General features: G+C 51.3%; 7 protein-coding genes across 7 annotated transcripts; 2 read left to right on the top strand and 5 right to left on the bottom strand.

Moving 5' to 3' along the window:
* Positions 1-397: 397 nt before the first annotated feature.
* On the bottom strand, positions 398-988 carry LRP88_06607 (EthD domain-containing protein; the record flags this gene model as incomplete). The annotated part of the gene is made up of 2 exons (XM_083243145.1): positions 398-718; positions 770-988. The coding sequence occupies 2 exons, from the start codon at positions 986-988 to the stop codon at positions 398-400; spliced, it is 540 nt and encodes a 179-aa protein (XP_083100369.1).
* Positions 989-2,179: 1,191 nt separating this feature from the next.
* Positions 2,180-3,647, top strand: LRP88_06606 (uncharacterized protein; the record flags this gene model as incomplete). Its single annotated transcript, XM_083243144.1, has 7 exons — positions 2,180-2,381; positions 2,437-2,441; positions 2,507-2,540; positions 2,591-2,664; positions 2,717-3,096; positions 3,148-3,240; positions 3,293-3,647. 7 exons carry the CDS (start codon positions 2,180-2,182, stop codon positions 3,645-3,647), a joined length of 1,143 nt encoding a protein of 380 aa, XP_083100368.1.
* A 530-nt stretch (positions 3,648-4,177) lies between these two features.
* LRP88_06605 (uncharacterized protein) lies at positions 4,178-5,133 on the bottom strand (the record flags this gene model as incomplete). The annotated part of the gene is made up of 2 exons (XM_083243143.1): positions 4,178-4,548; positions 4,623-5,133. The coding sequence occupies 2 exons, from the start codon at positions 5,131-5,133 to the stop codon at positions 4,178-4,180; spliced, it is 882 nt and encodes a 293-aa protein (XP_083100367.1).
* A 2,383-nt stretch (positions 5,134-7,516) lies between these two features.
* Positions 7,517-7,908, bottom strand: LRP88_06604 (Cyanovirin-N; the record flags this gene model as incomplete). Its single annotated transcript, XM_083243142.1, has 2 exons — positions 7,517-7,683; positions 7,749-7,908. 2 exons carry the CDS (start codon positions 7,906-7,908, stop codon positions 7,517-7,519), a joined length of 327 nt encoding a protein of 108 aa, XP_083100366.1.
* A 908-nt stretch (positions 7,909-8,816) lies between these two features.
* On the bottom strand, positions 8,817-10,607 carry LRP88_06603 (major facilitator superfamily domain-containing protein; the record flags this gene model as incomplete). The annotated part of the gene is made up of 5 exons (XM_083243141.1): positions 8,817-9,056; positions 9,108-9,887; positions 9,946-10,197; positions 10,245-10,477; positions 10,526-10,607. The coding sequence occupies 5 exons, from the start codon at positions 10,605-10,607 to the stop codon at positions 8,817-8,819; spliced, it is 1,587 nt and encodes a 528-aa protein (XP_083100365.1).
* Positions 10,608-10,931: 324 nt separating this feature from the next.
* Positions 10,932-12,602, bottom strand: LRP88_06602 (Alpha/Beta hydrolase protein; the record flags this gene model as incomplete). Its single annotated transcript, XM_083243140.1, has 1 exon — positions 10,932-12,602. The coding sequence occupies one exon, from the start codon at positions 12,600-12,602 to the stop codon at positions 10,932-10,934; it is 1,671 nt and encodes a 556-aa protein (XP_083100364.1).
* Positions 12,603-16,363: 3,761 nt separating this feature from the next.
* LRP88_06601 (uncharacterized protein) lies at positions 16,364-18,013 on the top strand (the record flags this gene model as incomplete). Its single annotated transcript, XM_083243139.1, has 3 exons — positions 16,364-16,486; positions 16,611-17,143; positions 17,221-18,013. 3 exons carry the CDS (start codon positions 16,364-16,366, stop codon positions 18,011-18,013), a joined length of 1,449 nt encoding a protein of 482 aa, XP_083100363.1.
* Positions 18,014-18,122: the final 109 nt, after the last annotated feature.

Genomic DNA, 18,122 nt, shown 5'->3' with positions numbered 1-18,122 from the left:
TGTAGATAGCCACACGGCCAGTCAATGCTAAGGTGACATTGTGTGCGTGGGGCCCAATGGGATATGCGGGAACTCACTCGATGAGGTGACATCTGGGGAAAGATTCTGGTCTCGCTTAAGAGAAGGAGTCGAGATCTGCATTGCAAGGGCCATGGTCCAAGCGAATGGAGGGGCTTTGTTCTGACCACACTTTGTGATTGAGATACGAGAATTGTTGAATCAAAGGTAGGCAGTGTATTATTACAAGGTATTATACTGATACAACCATGGGGCGTGCACTGGATGGAAACGCACACGCTTGATGGTAATTGCCAGTGCTCCCATCAGCACACCCCGTCTATGAGACAGTCCACTTTGACGCAGGACCTCCATCAACCAGGACCCAAGTCTATGCCCCTCACAGATACGTGTTGAAGATCTTCTGGTACTTTTCAAGAGTGGTCTTGTCACCCACCCAAACATCCCTGCCCTTGTCAACGGCCTCGATGTGCTTGCCAATGTATGTGGCGACCATGCCATTGCCGTAAGCCGCCTTGTCGATGAACTTGTGCTCATCAGGCTCAACGACCTCGATGTAGTAAGGGTGCGAAAGCATCTCGGTCAGGACGTCGGCTGACTTGTACAGGAACATGGCGATGCCGTCAAAGTCGACGAGCTCGTTGGACTCTGGGGCAGAAGCACCACCTGCAGTGGGAACAATCTTGCCTCCAACTTGGACCTGTCGACATGTGAGCGATCTGCCTGAGCCAAGACAAGGTGGGTTTCATACCTGCTGGTAGCGGGTAATGTTGAAGTAAGTGGCCAGAGGCACGACCTTGGGGGCATGCTGGGTCTCCCAGTACTTCCAAAACTCCTCCTGGGTGAAATCAGGGCGGCGCTTGACGTAGGTGACCATCTGGAGGAGGCCAGTGTTGGAGGGGGCGCACGCAGCAAGAGTGGCCCCAAACAGAACCGTAAAGACGGCGAAGAGTGACGTGAAGCGAGCCATTGCGTCTGCAGGAGAAGGGACAAGAGGTGACAAGAGACAATCAGGGCGAAACGAGTGGAACGAAAAGCAAGCCGTTCGAGTGGCTTTTGTGCGATACAAGGAGTGGATGCTGACAGGTTTATCTGTACCATGTGATGGTTGGTAATTGGGTCTCCTTGCCATGAGGTGTTTGGACCCTGGGTGATTTTAATTTACATGCCTGCGATGTAACTCTTTAATTATGGAGTTTTTGGCTGCAGCCATCGAACAATCTCTGCAGGTCCCCATCAATGCGTCGACGGGTGGCCCCGATGCGGGAGTTTGTTTCCCGTTTGAACGGAACCCCCAGAGATGGTTGGCCATGGATATCGAGATGGTGATCTTGGAGGTTATCTTGTATAATGACACCCAAAGCTTTAACTTTTTGCAAATACCGGACCCCAATATGCCATTTTAACCTTATCTTTAACGTTTTTTTACGACATACGGACACTCGTTCGAGTGAGGAACATTTCCGTCATGGCCAGTTTTCTCTCGGTTACATCGTCCTCATTGCTTTTTATTTCTTGGACGACAATCATTTTTCGCCGTCCTCCGCGAATCCGTAAGCAAGCACTAGCAAGCTATAAACCCTTGCAACCACTGAAAGCGAATGCCACAGCTCCACGGAACTAACCAATAACGTCCTCAAAGATCCACGTTTGATCGGGGTAGCCCGATGTTGGGTGACGGGATTCCCCTGGCTACATTCATGCAGGGGCTTGGCGAATATGGGGTTTGCTTTTTGAGATATCGTTGAACCTCAGGCATTAGAAAACATGGATAAGAAAGCGTTGATGTCTCTGCCAAGATGCCAAAGAGAAAAGTTCATGTCTGGTCCTGGTTCGTGCATTTCGAGACCGAGGCCGTGGAAGGGGAAAGTTCGTTCACCCCCTTCAAAAAGCAAAGATGGAAACCCACAGGGTCTTGTCCCGTCCCCTAAAACTCGCCTGATTCAAGGTTGAATTTGCTTTTGAGTGACTGCAAAAATCTTTATGCGGCGTTTCGGCAAAAAATGGACGAGTTTGCCAGAACTCGGCATGAAGCCGGGATGCGTGGAGGCAATACAAATACATTCTTCCCACCGAGTCGCGCACACTGCATTTGTCAGTCGAGAGTTCTTGGCTCCTCTCGTTCTCTTTTTCCCAGTGATACAGCGGCTTGAGTCTCTTCATGGCTTATCCGGTAACTAATGGCGTGACGACGTTCCTGGCGCCGCCAGAAGGGTACGTGGTGGACTTTGAGCACCCGCAGCAGCAGAATGCGCTCCATCACTACCTGATTTTCGGCATCTTGGGGTCTTTGGCGCTTTTCTGTTTGATACAGAGGCTTTATACGAAGCATTTCTTGGCAGGGAGTCTCAAGATTGATGATGGTACGTCAGACACTGAGTGGGAAGAGGAGACTTGACGCTAACTTGTGGTCCACAGCGTTGGTTTGTCTGGCTTGGGTGAGAATCTTGGCGAGTTGAGTTGATGAAGCGTTACTGATGGGTCTTAGCTGGCGTCTGTCATTATGCAGTCAGTGCAAATCTGTAGGTTCATGCTGCCGTTAAATGATGCCCAGCCAACTGACAGTATTCAGGGTCCATCTCAATAGGGGGGCTATGTCATCATGCATGGGAGATGCCTATTGAGGTTTTTGAGAAGCACATGCTCGTATGTGCACCTGAACGAAGCTATTCCGACTCACGACTCACCACCATGACAGAGCTCGTATATTGTCGCGCCCATCTTCATCACCTGCAACGGCCTCAGTAAGACGTCCCTCTTGACGTTTTACCTCCAAATCTCGCCCCAGAGATGGTTCCGAATCACCATCTGGACCACGATTGTAATGGTGGCCTGCTACACCGTCGTCATCGCCGGCCTCCTCCTCTTCGGATGCCGACCTATTCGCGCCGCCTTTGATCCTTACGCGTTTGGAACGGGTACCTGTGTCGACCTGCCGAGTCTATACATTGCCATCGCCGTCGCCAATATCGTTTCCGATGTCGTTCTATTTACGATTCCGATTCCCATGATCATTCGACTGAAGATGCCCACGGCGCAGAAGATCGGAGCTGCGTTGATGTTTGGTATCGGTTCCATGTACGCCTCTGTTCCCTATCATGCTGGGCCTGACTAACAGGATATACTCAGTACCGTCGCGACATCTATTGTTCGCATGGTTTACCTACCGTCTCTACTGGGAGCTGCCGACATTCCTTGGGTTGCTGCACCCGCAAACGTTTGGTCGTGAGTAGCCACCAATTCAACATATATGCAGTATACTGACAGAATCTAGGTTTGTGGAAGTCAACCTCTTCATCATCTGCGGATCCATGCCTACCTTTCGCAAGTTCCTCAAGCGATTCCTACCGAAATGGATGGGCTCATCTGGCCACTCACATCCATCCAAACCCACGACGTTCGACACTTCACAAAGCAAGCTGCACCGCCAACCACATACGGGATACACGCAATTCGATATCGTTGAGTTGGACAATTTCTCAGAACACAAGAAGGAAGGTGTTTTACAAGCGACTGTTGCGGACGTGGAGTCCAAGGGGAGCGGAAGAGATGACACGAGCGAAGAGGCCATCCTTGACGAGAGGTCAATAGCGTACACAAAGACATTTCAGGTTCAGTATAGTGCCTGACTAGACATAGTGATTAATTTAATATGTTCTAAGCCCCCTCATCTTGCCAAGCGACACTTGAACTCGCATCACCTGCCTTGCTTCCTGACTAAATTTTGAACTGGACGGCGAGGGTTATTCATCTTCTGGGAAGGACATCCGGTTGGAGGAGGGTTGTTAATCGCTTCCAGAGATGTGTGATGGTATAGGGTAACAGTGTCTTGCCTCCACTGGCGCCTCCAAAAGAGGCCATCAGGTACAACATCAAAGGACAGAGTTATCCTTACAGGATGGCTCTCGTGGCTGTCAGTACTTTTGGAGACGCCAATAACAACAAGAACGAGGAAAGCAACATGAAACCTCAAAGGGCTCATATTCAGGTGGGAACGAAACGCCATATTGATGGTTAAAGTGGTAAAAATTTCGACGTGATCGAGGGATTACATGGGGTATAAGAGCTTTCCTATTGAGCACATCTCTGAAACGTAGAAACTCGGCAACCTAGCCACCTTGAATAACAGGCAAGAATCATGAAACCTTGATATCATTTCTCATGCAAGCAACAATCCCATCACGGACCATACACCCACGGCCAACACAACAGCACCCTTGGTATCCAGACCACTCGCAGCATTGGGCGGAAAGTCACCCTCGGGCTTACGGCTTCCCTTCATGAGCTGATTGGGAGCCACGCAAAGGAGCTCGGTGGCAGTCCTTAGGCCTTCGTCGTGGAATTCCATAGTGAAGAGAAATGGGATTGGCTGTCGAACGCGTAGATCGTACATTTTATATGAGTCGATGGGGCTGTCGGCGGGAAACAGACTCGTTCCCATTACTGGGAATGTCTTGTAACCGCTGGGGGGGCTGACACCCGGGAGAGAAGGCGTTGTGCAGTTGGTGTTGTTATAAATTTCTGGTGCTCCTGCAGGCAAAATGAGCATCCTCCTTTTTATGCTATGGGCCGCACTTATAGGGACCAAGGATCAGAATACGTACCCCATTGAGGATAGGCATATTGATTGCAAGCTTCTTTGACACTGTCTGGTGGGTCTGGGCATGTGCCATCCTCAGCCGGTCCTTTGATACTTCGCAAAGCTTTCTGGCACTGGTCGCTCAATACACCGTTGCAAGAATGACCACTCTTATTCCCATCGTCTGCAGTCGAATTTTGACCGTCCATCATGTAGATGCAGACTCTTGTCTGGTCGGCTCGCGTGCTATTGACAATATCATTGGGGATGCTGAGAAACGTTTCAATGTGTTGAGATGAGTCAAAGTCTCCCCACGTGCGCCCCTCCTCCCGCCAGTCTGAGAGGCCCAGGGTGAAGAGCCATGGGACGCCTGGAGCAGGAGAGAATGCGGCCGTCATTGTCGAGTTGAAAACGAGGTTGCCCTTGCGGATTTCTTCGAGAGTTCCGGAGCATTCTTCATCGTCTCTAGCGAGAGCCGTTTGCGTCAAGTAAATAGATGCCGCGACGGCGAGAAGTAAGCTCCTGGAGAAACCCATGATGGTGAAAGTGCGTGTCTGGACGAATTGTTGTTTATGGAAATGGTTGCGCATGTCTTCGACTCTTTATCTAACTTCCTCCTTGTTAACTCAGCCTCGATCCAATTCATAAGGCCATAATCGCTGCAAATGATGGACACTAGAACATGGCTGACATGTGTTGGACCTGGTCTTTTGTTGAATGGGGAAACTCGCATGTTGCTGCGCCCATCCTCATTTAGTTGGTCCAGCTAGTGACAAAAAACACGGAGCTTGGCTCCACTATGGGACTATGTATGTGAGTTCGGTCCTTTTTGTCTACCGACTCAGCTGGTCTATTCTCGGCAGGGCTGTGATATCCACTCGCGTTCTAGAATTCAGTCTTTACTGTCAAATGGGCTAGCGTCAGGTCGAGGTGCAGCCACATGATGTCAAATCCGTGCTTACTGTCTCAGACAGTTGTTGGTCGTTGTCCAATGTGCCAAGGCATTCTTTGATGCTAGACGACAAGGCATTTTTCGTGGGGAGAACCATTGAGGTTCCACTGTCATGTTGAACTATTGAAAAGCACGGGCTGGGCTGACGAGATGAGAACGCAAAAGGATCGGCTGATTCATAAAAACGAGCATCGTCAAAATCAATTATTTGGTGATTGGAAGAATAAAACATTAGCCGACCAATTCTCTGCTATAGTGCTTCCGGGGCCTGGCCTGACCAACAGCTAACTTATGAGGGAATCCACCTCTGGTCTCAGGAAATCTCACGACCACATCTGCTTGTTCGCTTGGGACTAGTAGAGTGACTGTGGGTCTAGATTTGAATTTGGTGTCGGCCTCGTAGGATTTTCCATGGCAGGGAAGGCGGCAGTAGGATCGAGCTAGCTGCGGCTGGGTTCATCGCCAGGAGGGATATCCGCCGGGGTCGAGCGAGAGCGAGGCTCAAAGAGGAAGTATAAGAAGGAAAGGAAGCTTATGAGATAGAAGGGCAAGGTTGTGCTCTTAGATGACTAAGGTGACAAAACAATCACCATGGCGTCTCTGCAGCACCCAGTTGCATATAACATTAATGGATGCACTGTTTCCAGAGCCTCGATTGAAGGTTGGCTCTCTACAAAACCTCTTGATGGCTAAATGAAAGTGATTGGCGACTAGAGATGCTGACAAAGTCCCGCATGTCTCATCATGGTGTAGCTAGTCGGGGCTACGGTGTTGTGCGATTGGGTGGGTTCCATGCCGGCGTCTGCCAGAAAACTCTGTTCATATTGGAGTTGACGACCTCTCTTAGAGATCTTAACAAGACTCATATATGCGGTGTAGCGATCAATCAAGCCACCTCGGTAGTGAGTTGGAAATCATGCGGATCCGCGTGGGAAGCTGGGCTTATGTCCTTAACCATTTTGAGGAGCAGTGTTCGTCGAAATGCCCGAACGTCGCTGGACCGCATCAGGGTTGGGCATATCGCCAACTTCAGGTCTGCTGAAAGGCCAAGTATAAGCAAAAATCGCGGCTGTTGCAATAGTGTGGTAGCAAGTGGCCGATGTTGATCCCAATGCCTTACCGTCCGTTAGGGAGGTACCTCATGGCCATGAATCGTGTCTTACAACAGATTCTCAATGGTTGTTAATGAATCGCTTCTTAATGTAATCTCTGACATGTAAATAAGCGATAAAAATGCTCTAGGAGATAATTGAAACCTTGTCGAACTATACTTAAGACTAGCTCTCATCCCTCTATGCGCGCCAGGCTCAACCGCTCAACGTCTTGGAACCCACACCGAAGGCAAAGGCGGGTTAGTATGGCATTCATTCAACAGTAACTGAAGTTTTTCACCATTTCCGTCGTCAATAGTACCTACTACCCATGGCTTAGTGCAAGAAAGACTAACAGCCAAGGCTGTTCGTGATACGCCAAGAATTTGATGCATCAAGTAGATGTGGCGGTGTGGAATGGCCAGGCTGTCCTCACTCTCCGTCACAACTCCAACATAATTTCGACAGCAACCGATAAAATGAAACACCATTAATGGCTTCATGTTTAGATAATATATATACTCTGCTCAGAGATTAGCGAAGGGCAAGGAGTCAAAGATGCGACCAGCCCTGACGTCACATTCCCTGGCCATGATCTGACTCTCGGCAGTCGACATCTACGATCCACCCAGTTCGATCCGTCCACGTTGCATTTCACATGCGCCGAGACTTTCACGGTGTTTGTTTGCTCAATCAAGTGTCACAGGAAGAATGTTTGGAGGGAATTTTTGTTCATTTGTTTTGTTTGTTTGCTATCGCACAAAGGCCAAGTTCGCTTTCATTTCGTCGTTTGCACCCCGTGTGCTCTCGTATCCCTTAGAACTGGACTATTCTCATATGCGTGTTAGTATAGCACCGTGTGGCAGCGAGACAGTGTTACACACCAAAGACAAGGACACCGTTGTCGTTGCCGATGCGCTCGGCGAGGTTGAGGTCGGCGTCAACGGGGTCGCCATCGACAGGGTTGAGCTTGGCGCGGAGGATGGGGACGTTGTCGTCGCCCTCGATGCTGAGCTCAATGTCCTCAGCGGAGCCAGAGAAGTCTGGAGAAGAAGACAGATGTTAGTGGGGACCGTGGAGAACTGGTGGGACAGATGATGCTACTCACTCTCACCGCCCCAGGAGAAGCTACCATCATCGTTGCCGATGTAGTAGTCGAGGTCGAGACGAGACTCAACCATATCGCCGTCACCGTTGCCGCACTTGGCGACGAGGATGTGGCCGTCCTCGAGCTCAATGTCCTCGGAGCTAAGGTGGAAGTTGACCATTGTTGCGGTTTGTGAGGGTTGGTGATTAGAGAAAAGGAAGAGGTTGTTGTTGTTGTGCAAGGTTGAGAATGTCGAGCTGCAACTCTGGAGGAGAGGAGGGTTTATATCCCCATCAGTGGCAGTGACTCAGTGACAAGCTTCCTGCACCCGCGCGAGGCCTCACGCAGGGACTTGCACAGGACGAGGACATCACCCCTCATCCAGCCCAAGCAGCCAAGCCCGACTCAACCGTCTTGTGCCGTTGGTGAAGCTGCCACGATGCTATGCAGTAAGCACTGTATGTAAGCCCACACAGACCCCCTCACTGACTGTCAAGCTGTCCCTCCTTCTGAACCGCGCGGTTGCTTCGCTCGCGAGAGGGGGGACCCGCCTTGGCGCATGGCCTACGGGTCGGCACGACGGCACCGGACTGGTCCCTTCGCATCTTCAACGGCCTCGACGGCCCACCGGGAGACCCAGCGCGAGGAGGAGGTCCAGGATAGGGCGGGAGGCACACGAGCCTCTGGAGGCCTCCTCCTTCATCTCGGGGAGGCTCATGTTTTGGCTTTATATAGCTCCTCGTTGCGATGGAGGGGCAGATGTGCTGTTTCCAACACATGCCATGCAGAAGCAGCTGCATACATGCGGAGATGGAAACCCTGCGCGCGACAATTTGGGGGCGAGGCGCAGCAGGATACGGTGAGCTCTGTTACATTGTGCTAACGGCTTGGCACCGGTTGATACGGCTCTGGTGTGTCGTACACGTACAGCTTGGCTGCTCAGCAACGTGGACCTGAGACAGGCAGCAAGCAAGTGTGTTTGGTCTGGACCATTCAATGCTGTTTGTTGCTCCGGAGAGGCGTCTTGTCATTCACTAGTCTCGTGGGCTGATTCTGCAACGACATCAACACCCTCCCCATTTCCTGGTACTACCATGTTTCAACGTGAGCGGCTGTTGCAATCCTCATGCGCTTTCCATACATCCAAAGCGGTACCGTCAACAATGAAAACAAACCCATCAGCATAGCAAAGATACCGAAAGGCTCAGCTGCACCCCTATCATGGATCCAATCAGCCACAAAGTAAGACCATGCAAAGGCAATGATAGCCCGCAGGATCGTCACCATGGTGAAGCAGTCCGCCGCGAGAGAGTGATACGAGTCGATGAGCTAGAGTATCGTCAGCTTACGTCTGGAGCAGACACTCCGAGGTTTGCTTACATAGTTGAATCCTACAGATGGGACTTGCATGAGCCCAAAAGAGAGCATTCCGTACCCAACCTCCAAACCAACCCATTGTTTTGGGCCCGGATACTGAGCGCAGAACCCAAAGACAAGGAAGCCGCAAGTTGCCGTAGCGAGTGGAAAGAAGAGTGTAGGCAGTCGATCCTCAGCCTCTGCTACTCCATGTCGCTTGTTGTTTGCTTTCTTCACTAGGCTTCCATCAGCGAGCATGTGAGTGTAGAGGTATCCGACAACGGTTCCAACTAGAGCGCCAACGTTGATGAGCCCTGCATTGGCGCCCCAGAGGTAAGGCGGCTGGGCAACTATCTGCGAACCGATGGTTGAGATGGTGACGATACCGCCAACCAGACCAGCGTAGTGAAGCATCACCACCCAGGTGCCTGGTAGTGCGAGAGTCTTCCATGGTTGCAGAAACTGTCGTGCCAAGCTTCCACGAGGAGGTTTGAAGCCCAACGCCTGAGCAATTGTGAAGGGTTCATAGGTCCCGGGGTCCTGGCTTGTACCAGTTGGCTGTTTGTATTCCACTTGCTCCTCTTGGTCGATTTGTTTCTCAGATTTCGTCACCGGGATCGTTTCGCTTGCGAAACTCCTCTCATAAAGTGTCTCGGGCACAAAGAGCGCTACTCCAAGGCAGCAGAGTCCAGAGAGGGCCAAGCTAACCCAGAAGAGGGCTTTCCAGCCGTGACGGAACACGATGTAGCCTCCGGAGAGTCCTCCGGCGAGGGGACCTGCGCAGAGCATGATGGTGTAGAGTGCCTTTTGAGGCCTCAGTTAGCTTGGCAACGTTGAAAATCCGAGGCTTTCATGTACATACCATTGCTCTTCCTCGTTGATGTACAGGATATAAATCTCCGACCAGAGCTGGAGCAACTGAGTCTGCAGCTGCGCCTCCAATGCCCTGAAAGATGCGAGCTGCAAGGAGAGAGTTGTACGACGTGGAGAGTCCACACCAGAGAGTGCTGAGTGCCATGAGGAGCGTAGCAACAAGAAGCACGGGGCGTCGTCCTATCCAGTTGGAGAACGGAACCCACCAGATGTTGGCTGCACCGAGGAACAGGACATGGACCTGTAGGTGTTAGCACATCTCTGCAGGATCTAGATCAGAGTGCTTACAGCGACAAGGGTGGTCAACTCAGAATACGACCTCGGGTCGTTCGGGAAGTTGTAGGGCCAGAGCTGGAAAGCGGGTGCGATGACACCGCTTGTGTAGTTGGCGGCAAACCCATAGAGGGCGGCAACGATCAAGGCGGCGAGCTTTCTCCAAGCTGGAAAGTTCAAAGGATCTCGAGGATCGTCGGTCAAAGGTGGAATGGTCGCAAGCTCGTGGTCAGTGTGTTCATGCTCGCCTAGACCATGTCAGTAAGGGGGCGGTGGGATGTGTGGGGAGTACGAACGATGGATATGAACCGTTCCAGGAGGAGTGGCTGCATCAACAGCCTCAGTAGACAAGGCAAATGCCTCTTTCCAAGACACCATGATGAAGGATCGCAGCTCGTTAGACTTGCGAAGGCAAGAATCTATCTCCTCACTCCTCAAAGGGCACGGCAGAATATGTACTCAGGAGTTCGCCAAGCTCTCCGCAGAGTTCCCCAGATTACCCCAGATCTCAAGCTGTCAGTGGGACCAACCACATGGCAGAGACATTAAGGTTCCCTGCATGCTCCGGCACTTTGGTCGGTAATGTCATCGGGGCTGAGTGGTTTCGGCTCCACTCTCCCGGTGGCCACTCGGGACCGACGCCTCCTCTGGCACTGATAAGGAACGAAACTCCGCTTACATTATCGACTTGGAATATTTTAACTACTTGTTAAGTCTTGGCGCCCTCTCAGGGTCGTTCCAGAACGCGCATTGCAGAGGCCGGGCATTGTCCACCTCGACCACCGTGAAATCTCCCGGGTTCACAACAATCTGCTTCCCGCCTCGACCTCCATACTGCGGCCACTCGACGGCCCCCTCTCGCCGATGGCGATTCGGGTCCCCCGTAAGAACAAAACTATTGATGTAGCTATAGTAAATCTGAGCTGTATCCCTGTACGGCACAGCCGGATCATTCCAGAGATACGCAAAGTCGGAGGCGTGTGGGATGCCACGCCAGGACTGTGCTGCCAAAGGATGATCGGGCGTGTTGAAACGGAGTCTCCACGTCGGAACACCCGCTACCGATGTTCGAGAAGCTGTCTCGCGGCTGGGACAGATGTAAGCCATGTCAGACCACGACGCTGAGATGCGATTGTACTGGGTGCTGTTTGGAGACATGGCCCAAGGAGAGTCAGGGTGTGCCACTGGGTCGGGATAGAGCTCGTTCAAGATGGCGAGGTCGGTGACGTTGAGGTCGGGGCTCATGCGATGCCAGAACTGGATAAAGTCATCGTTGGTCTCCAAGTTGCCTGGTGTGTAATATTTGCCCTCATCTGTAGTGTAAGTCGTAATGATGGGCAGATGATGGAATGTTCCGTTGATTCCGCTGTCTGACCCCGATTTCTCGAGGAAAAGCCCACCAAGCGCCGGTTGCCACGGCCAGTCCAATTGATCCTTGGCATCTTCATATCGCTTTGCGGCCACTTCTCTAATCTTCTCAGCTGGTGCCTTAATGAGGCAGCTCATTTGCTCCGAGTCGTCGACATCAACTGAGCAATTGATATGGTTCATCAAGGCCGCAAAGTCTTTCTTGTAGCGAGGGTACTCGGGAGAAGGAAACGCTCGAGCAGTGGGAGAACCAGACTGAAGAATCACCCTTGCAAAAAGCGGCTTGTTCTTGTCGACGCCATAATTATGGAAATAGTGGAATGCCGTCGAGTGAGCACCAGCTGAGAGGCCACCAAGTGTGATCTGATTAGGATCTCCACCAAAAGCGCTCAGATGGCGCTGCAAGAACTCCAAGAAAAAGTGCTGATCCTGGAGCCCAAGGTTCATGAGACCCTGACGCTTGAAAAGGTCGCTAGGAAGAAATCCAAAGGCATTAAGTCGATAGTTGAAGGAAATGACAAGGACCGGCTCTGCGGACGACGCGACAAAAGCAGCGCCATCAATGTCGCGGGCGGAAAATGACGCAAAGCCACCACCGTGAATCCAAACCAAGGTCGGTAACTTTTCGCTTAGAGGAATACCGTGGGTGCGGTACACATTGAAAGACAAGCAGGCTTCGCTTTGCTGATCGGGATAGGGATATTTCAAGTCTTGGAGACAGACTGGGCCATATTGAGAGGCGTTTTTGACTCCCTCGAAAGCATCGGGCTGTGCCTCCAAAGGGCGGAATCGCCTATTTCCGATAGGTTGCTGGGCATAATCAATGCCAAGCCACGCATCAACCTCTTCCGGTAGTTTATGCTTGCTCAATGTGTTCGATAGAGAAACCCCAGAGAAGGTGCCATAGTCTTCAAGGCTAACTTGGGGAACGGCTGCGGCAGAAGTGGTGCAGGAGTAATGCAAAAGAGGGCCAAAAACGGCCAGAGTAGTTGTGACCAACATCATCTTGACTGATCTAGGGATCTAGAAGAGAGCCGTCCTTGGTCGAATACACGGCTATTTGTTTACTCTGAATCTTTCAATGCTGGCAAAGCAGTTCGTTGTCGGCCTCGTCTTTTGATGCCCGAGATCGGCGTGTTGTGAATAGCGAAGCCGCATACCCCGCAAAGACTATTCCCGGGATAGGTAATTTCAAGAGAGCGAGAACACCCATCGCTCACATCTGGTAGGACCTGTACACTCCCTTAGTTCCCATTGAACTTGGCTAAGCTGGAAATGGTCAATACATGGCATTTTTCCAAAGGTATTATCGAGATGTTCATCATCGTGATCGAGATAATTGATAGACTAGCCTTTCTTCGATTCTATCACGTCAGTTCGGGTGTCAAAAGTGTCTCCGATTATTAAACCTCTAACTATGTTCGCTGAGCCTGGGCACCTTGGGACGCTGGTTGACGAACAGCTATTGTTCAACGATGTGGGCGAGTTCATGTGTCTCAATAGGTATACAGCTTACAAGGTACGTCATATTAACCCGTTCAGCCTCAAATCGAACTACGATCTTGCTCCCACCTGTTAACACATGTACCAAGAAACATGTTTCTTGCCTTTCAAGCTTTAGCTACCTATGTCAAGTAGCTAAACTCGAATTCATGACAGGAAGGTCATGGTGGATGTAGAGGGGGCTAGATTCCGATAGAAATGGGCAGCAACTGGGTACATCACCTCAATCATAACTGATCAGGTAGCTATGCTGTGCGAACTTGTCAATCCAGTCCCAGGAGAAATTCCCGCACAAGCTTGGACAATACAGCCACGCCCTTCGGCTGACCTCCCCCCTTGACCTGAGAATCAAATAATTCTTGGCTAATAGCCCATTGCTCCTGGGGGATTTTCTGTGGCATATTAGTAAAACTACAAGCACGATTTGGAGCAACAGGCAGAACCAATGTTTCGGTCCCCAGAATATGTACACCCTGAGATGATGGCGTGACTTCCTGCACGCCCAGTTCGTATCCTTCAGGGCTGAAGGTGACCTGGCCACCCAGAGCTCTTGCGATGATTTGGTGACCATAGCAGAATCCAGCGATGGGGATCTCTGCCTGGTATGCTTGCTTGACATAGTCCAACAGTGATGGAACCCAGGGGTCGTTCTCGACTGCGGAATACTCTGTCGACACTATCAGCGCCTCTCTCCTCGGAACATGTTTTGCATCGGTTCCTCACTGCTTCCAGTAATCATGATTGCACTGATATTGGATAGAGGGGGGTAGTCATGGCTCGCGAGAACCTGATGCTTCATGATTTCGACCTGTGGGGAGGCTTTGACGTCGTCAAAGACAAATCGAACCAGAAGATCTCCGTGCGTTCCGTATTCTTCATGAATCACGTTAGGAGGCTCTTCGGTTTCGGGCACAAGGATTTGATGCAATCTGGTCATACTACCAGGTGTTAGGTGTCCAAGATCTGTTGACAAGTGCTAGAGATTAGTGCTAAACCCTTCTTAATAACTAGGAGAGTTGTAAGGTAAGAATTCGGCCAACCGAGGAGGGAAAATGAGTTGGCGTTATTGACGAACCGTGTGGCATTTAAAGGCCCCGGTATCTGACCCAAGAGGGCGGTGACAAGGCGGAAGAGCCACCCTCTCTCGTGATGCCCTCCACTCTACACATTTTTTTTGCCGTTTAAAGACTAGGCGCGTTCCCTGCATCCTCGGGGGGCAGGCTCAAAATCGCCCCATCCCCCAACCTCGTGCTCCGAGCAACCGGCCTCCCGCCAAAGCCAACATGATACTCGGTATTCATACTTAAGTTGGTAACAATCTTATCGCTTCGACATGGAGTTGAAATGAAGCTTATGCCATTGACCTTGCATTCTCCGAGGGAACTCCGAAACTAGGGTTTCGTCCGTTGTTGTTAGTAAAACTTGATAACTACCTTGGAGTCCGGGCTGGATTTCCTTGATGCGTCCAGAAAATTCATGGCCGAACGTGATAGGGATACTGTCGTAGGTAAGGGGATGTGGGCTGGAGGAACGAAAGGTAGGCCCGTCGAGATACTCTTGGAGGTCAGTTCCACAGATACCGACAAAAGCAGGGGCAATCTGATAGCAATAGCAGTTAGTCTTGCACTTTGAATATCAATCTGGGGGATTTCTACCTTCATTTGACCTGGGCTAACCACAGGCTCGGGGATTTCCTAGATACGAATATCCCCTTTTCCGTAGTAGCGCGCAGATCTCATGATGCTTTGTTCGCAAGAGATGGCCAGTCTTGGGAAATGAAACGTAAATGAAACAATTCGGATGCGATGAATACTGAGAAAACTCTGATGGAATGGATACAATGTGGGAGGTCTTGTTCCCACAGCTCGACGGGCTCTCGGGAGTTTATACTTAGCTCAGTTGATTAGCATGGCCCATCTCTCAAGCTCTGGACCAGGGCTGCATCCGTATCACCGCAGGCACTCGGTCATTTTCCATACGCCTAGCCCTCGCTCTGGGATTTATTGCGTCTTGGCTGACTCATACTGGAAGCACGATCGGTTCCAGAGCGGTAGACAAACAATGATGCCTAACTGGTAGCCATTGCATATATGGTCATGTTCTGTCCGTGACCCAGCAGGCTAAGTTGTTTTCCAGCACGTTGTGGTAGATCTGCAACAGGCCTTGGACAACAGACTGGTTACTCGAGTATGATGCAAGGCTAGACTCGGTGCTGAACGGCGATAGTGGTGCGGCGAAGTTATTAAGACTGCTAATATGGGCAGGTAGGTTAAGTGAGCCTAGGTGGAGGTGGTCGTCTCTAGTGATAAACATGCTTTGCGACTTGGGGGGCTTTTCCTTGTCAGGCTCATTGATCTAGACAGAAGCTTATGTTGAAATACTATTCCTTACTAAAGCCGCCCACACCAGGTCTCCTCATATCTTACACCGGCCGCCGAGATCAATATCGACATGCACACGCAGAAAGTCAGTATCTCAGTCTGCCAAGTCTGGGGATAGTATTGGGGCTAATACAGCCATGCATCGGTTGACGGCTGAGTGTGGTGGCACTGATCAGGACCTTGCATCACGAGGTACCGGACGTCTGAGGCTACTGGAGGCCGGTGCTGGCATGGACTACTCGCTACTACATTACCGTCACTTTGTTGACCACTCAACATTCTCCCATGCTAGAAGGGGCTTGTTGGGAGAACCAGCTTGCCCTTGCAAGACTCGCCAGTGCGCCCACCAAGAGTAGCTCGTAGTGCTGATAACAAGTCAAATACAAGAGGTGATTCGAGATCAAGACATGAGTCAGCAGGATACAGTGGCAAGATATCTTTGCCTTTCGGCGTTTAGCTAAACATTAACTAAATCCCCCGTTCTCTCTTTCACCCTAGACCTCGACCTTGCCCAATCGGGTGAAAATGGTGAGCACCCCCCTGGCACCTCCATCCCCAGCTCGTGGGACGGAGACCTAGACGACTCTGCGGGGAACATGAATCTAAGGCGATGAGGGGACGCGGAGAACCTTGCTCTTGATCAAGGGGAGACGGCAGGTTGATATCATCATCATGTTGCTTATCTCGGCCAGCATGGGTGATGTGTTACTGCCGGAGGAGCGGATGTGAGGCGATAACTAGCTATCTCGCGATGATAGTGGAAGATGAGGGACGTGGTGCATTCTGAGGCCGAGGGGGAAATCCTATTTAAACTGCTGGTGCTCTTTGTCGTTGATGCCCTTCTCTTGTTGAACCATCAACTCCTTTCAACTCTATTCCAAAATGCCGTCACTCAGCCGATCCTTCGATTCGCCTCTCACTCCGGCGGATCAAGCTCTGGCCAATCTGGGCTACCAAAACGAGCTGAAGAGAACTCTATCCATCTGGACCGTCCTAGGACTGCAAGTCGCACTCGTCATGAATCCTCACCCCGTTGATCTAACTCGTGTGTGATTATAGATCCGTAGCTATCATGGCTGTTCCGTACGGCCTGTCAATCACCCTCTACATCTCGCTCATTAACGGCCAGTCCGTGACTATGCTCTGGGGCTGGGTCTTTGTTACCATTGTCTCTATCTGCATCGCCGCCTCCCTCGCCGAGATCTGCGCTGTGTATCCTACGGCTGGGGGACCCTACTTTTGGGCCGCCATGGTTTCAACCAAGGAGTACGCCCCCGTGGCCTCTTGGATAACCGGGTGGCTCAACCTGGTGGGAAACTTCCTCGTCACCACCAGCATCAACTTTGGCGGCGCGCAGGTCGTCTTGTCGGCGGCGACGCTGTGGCATGGTGACTTTGTGCCGACGGCCTGGCAGACCATCCTGGCCTTTGCGGGCTTCACAATCTTTACAGCTTCTGTCAACATCTTTGGGAGCAGATTCCTCAACGCCATCAACGTTGCTGCCATGCTCTGGATCACGGCCTCGGTCATCGTCCTCGCGGCAGTGCTGCTTGGCATGGCCGAGGAGCGACGGCCTGCCAGCTTCGTCTTTGCCAACTACGATGCTTCTGCAAGCGGCTGGCCTACGGGATGGTCTTTTTTCGTCGGCCTTCTCCAGGGTGGGTATGTCATGCTTGGCTATGGCATGGTGGCGTCTCTCTCTGCGAGGAGGTGGAGAACCCCCATCTCCAAGTCCCCAGAGCCATGGTCATCTCGGTTGTCGTCTCTGGGCTGATTGGTTTGGTGTATCTCATCCCTGTCCTCTTCGCGCTCCCTGACATCGCCAGTTTGCTTGCCGTCACGAGCAACCAGCCGGTTGGCATCATGTTCAAGATGATAACTGGTTCAGACGCAGCAGCTCTGGGTCTGCTTCTCCTCTTGATCGTCATGTATATCTTCTGCAGCATTGGGGCTTTTACCGCCTCTAGTCGCTACACATACGCCTTTGCACGAGATGGGGCCATTCCTTATCACCAGCTATGGTCCCGCATCAACAAGAAGCTGGAGATGCCGCTCTGGGCCATGCTCCTCAACGTCATTGTTAATATTCTCCTCGGCCTGATCTACTTTGGCTCCTCTGCAGCCTTCAATTCCTTCACTGGAACAGCCACCATCTGCTTAGCGACATCATATGCGGCGCCCATCCTGATCTCGCTGCTCCGGCGGCGAAAGCCCGTTTCTGGATCCTGCTGGTCTCTGAGGCCGTTCGGGTTCATCATCAACCTCGTATCGGTCGTGTGGATTTTTTTCTCCATTATCCTGTTCTGCATGCCAGTTGCCCTGCCTGTTACTGCAAGCACAATGAACTATTCCAGCGTTGTCTTTACTGGCTTTGCCGTCATCAGCCTTGTCTGGTACATCATCTATGGACGCACACACTATAAAGGACCTGTGGCAAGCATGGAGGAGGTCCATGTTTCTGGTCTCGAAGTTTACGAGTCTCAGCCAGACTCGCTGGTAGAGGAGGGTAAGAAGTGTTCACTTATGGCCTGATTGATGGAGTAGGCGTGATGAGTAGAGAGGGTGGTCAGACAGGTAGAATAGACAGGTGGAAGTTATTTACAATAGTTTCTACCTTGAATTTCATTATCAACATCACCCC

This window comes from Fusarium phalaenopsidis (genome assembly GCF_050370095.1).
Source record: "Fusarium phalaenopsidis strain FUZ10S chromosome Unknown contig_32298, whole genome shotgun sequence".
NCBI classification, from domain to species: domain Eukaryota; kingdom Fungi; phylum Ascomycota; class Sordariomycetes; order Hypocreales; family Nectriaceae; genus Fusarium; species Fusarium phalaenopsidis.
This window is presented reverse-complemented; position numbering and strand designations above follow the sequence as displayed.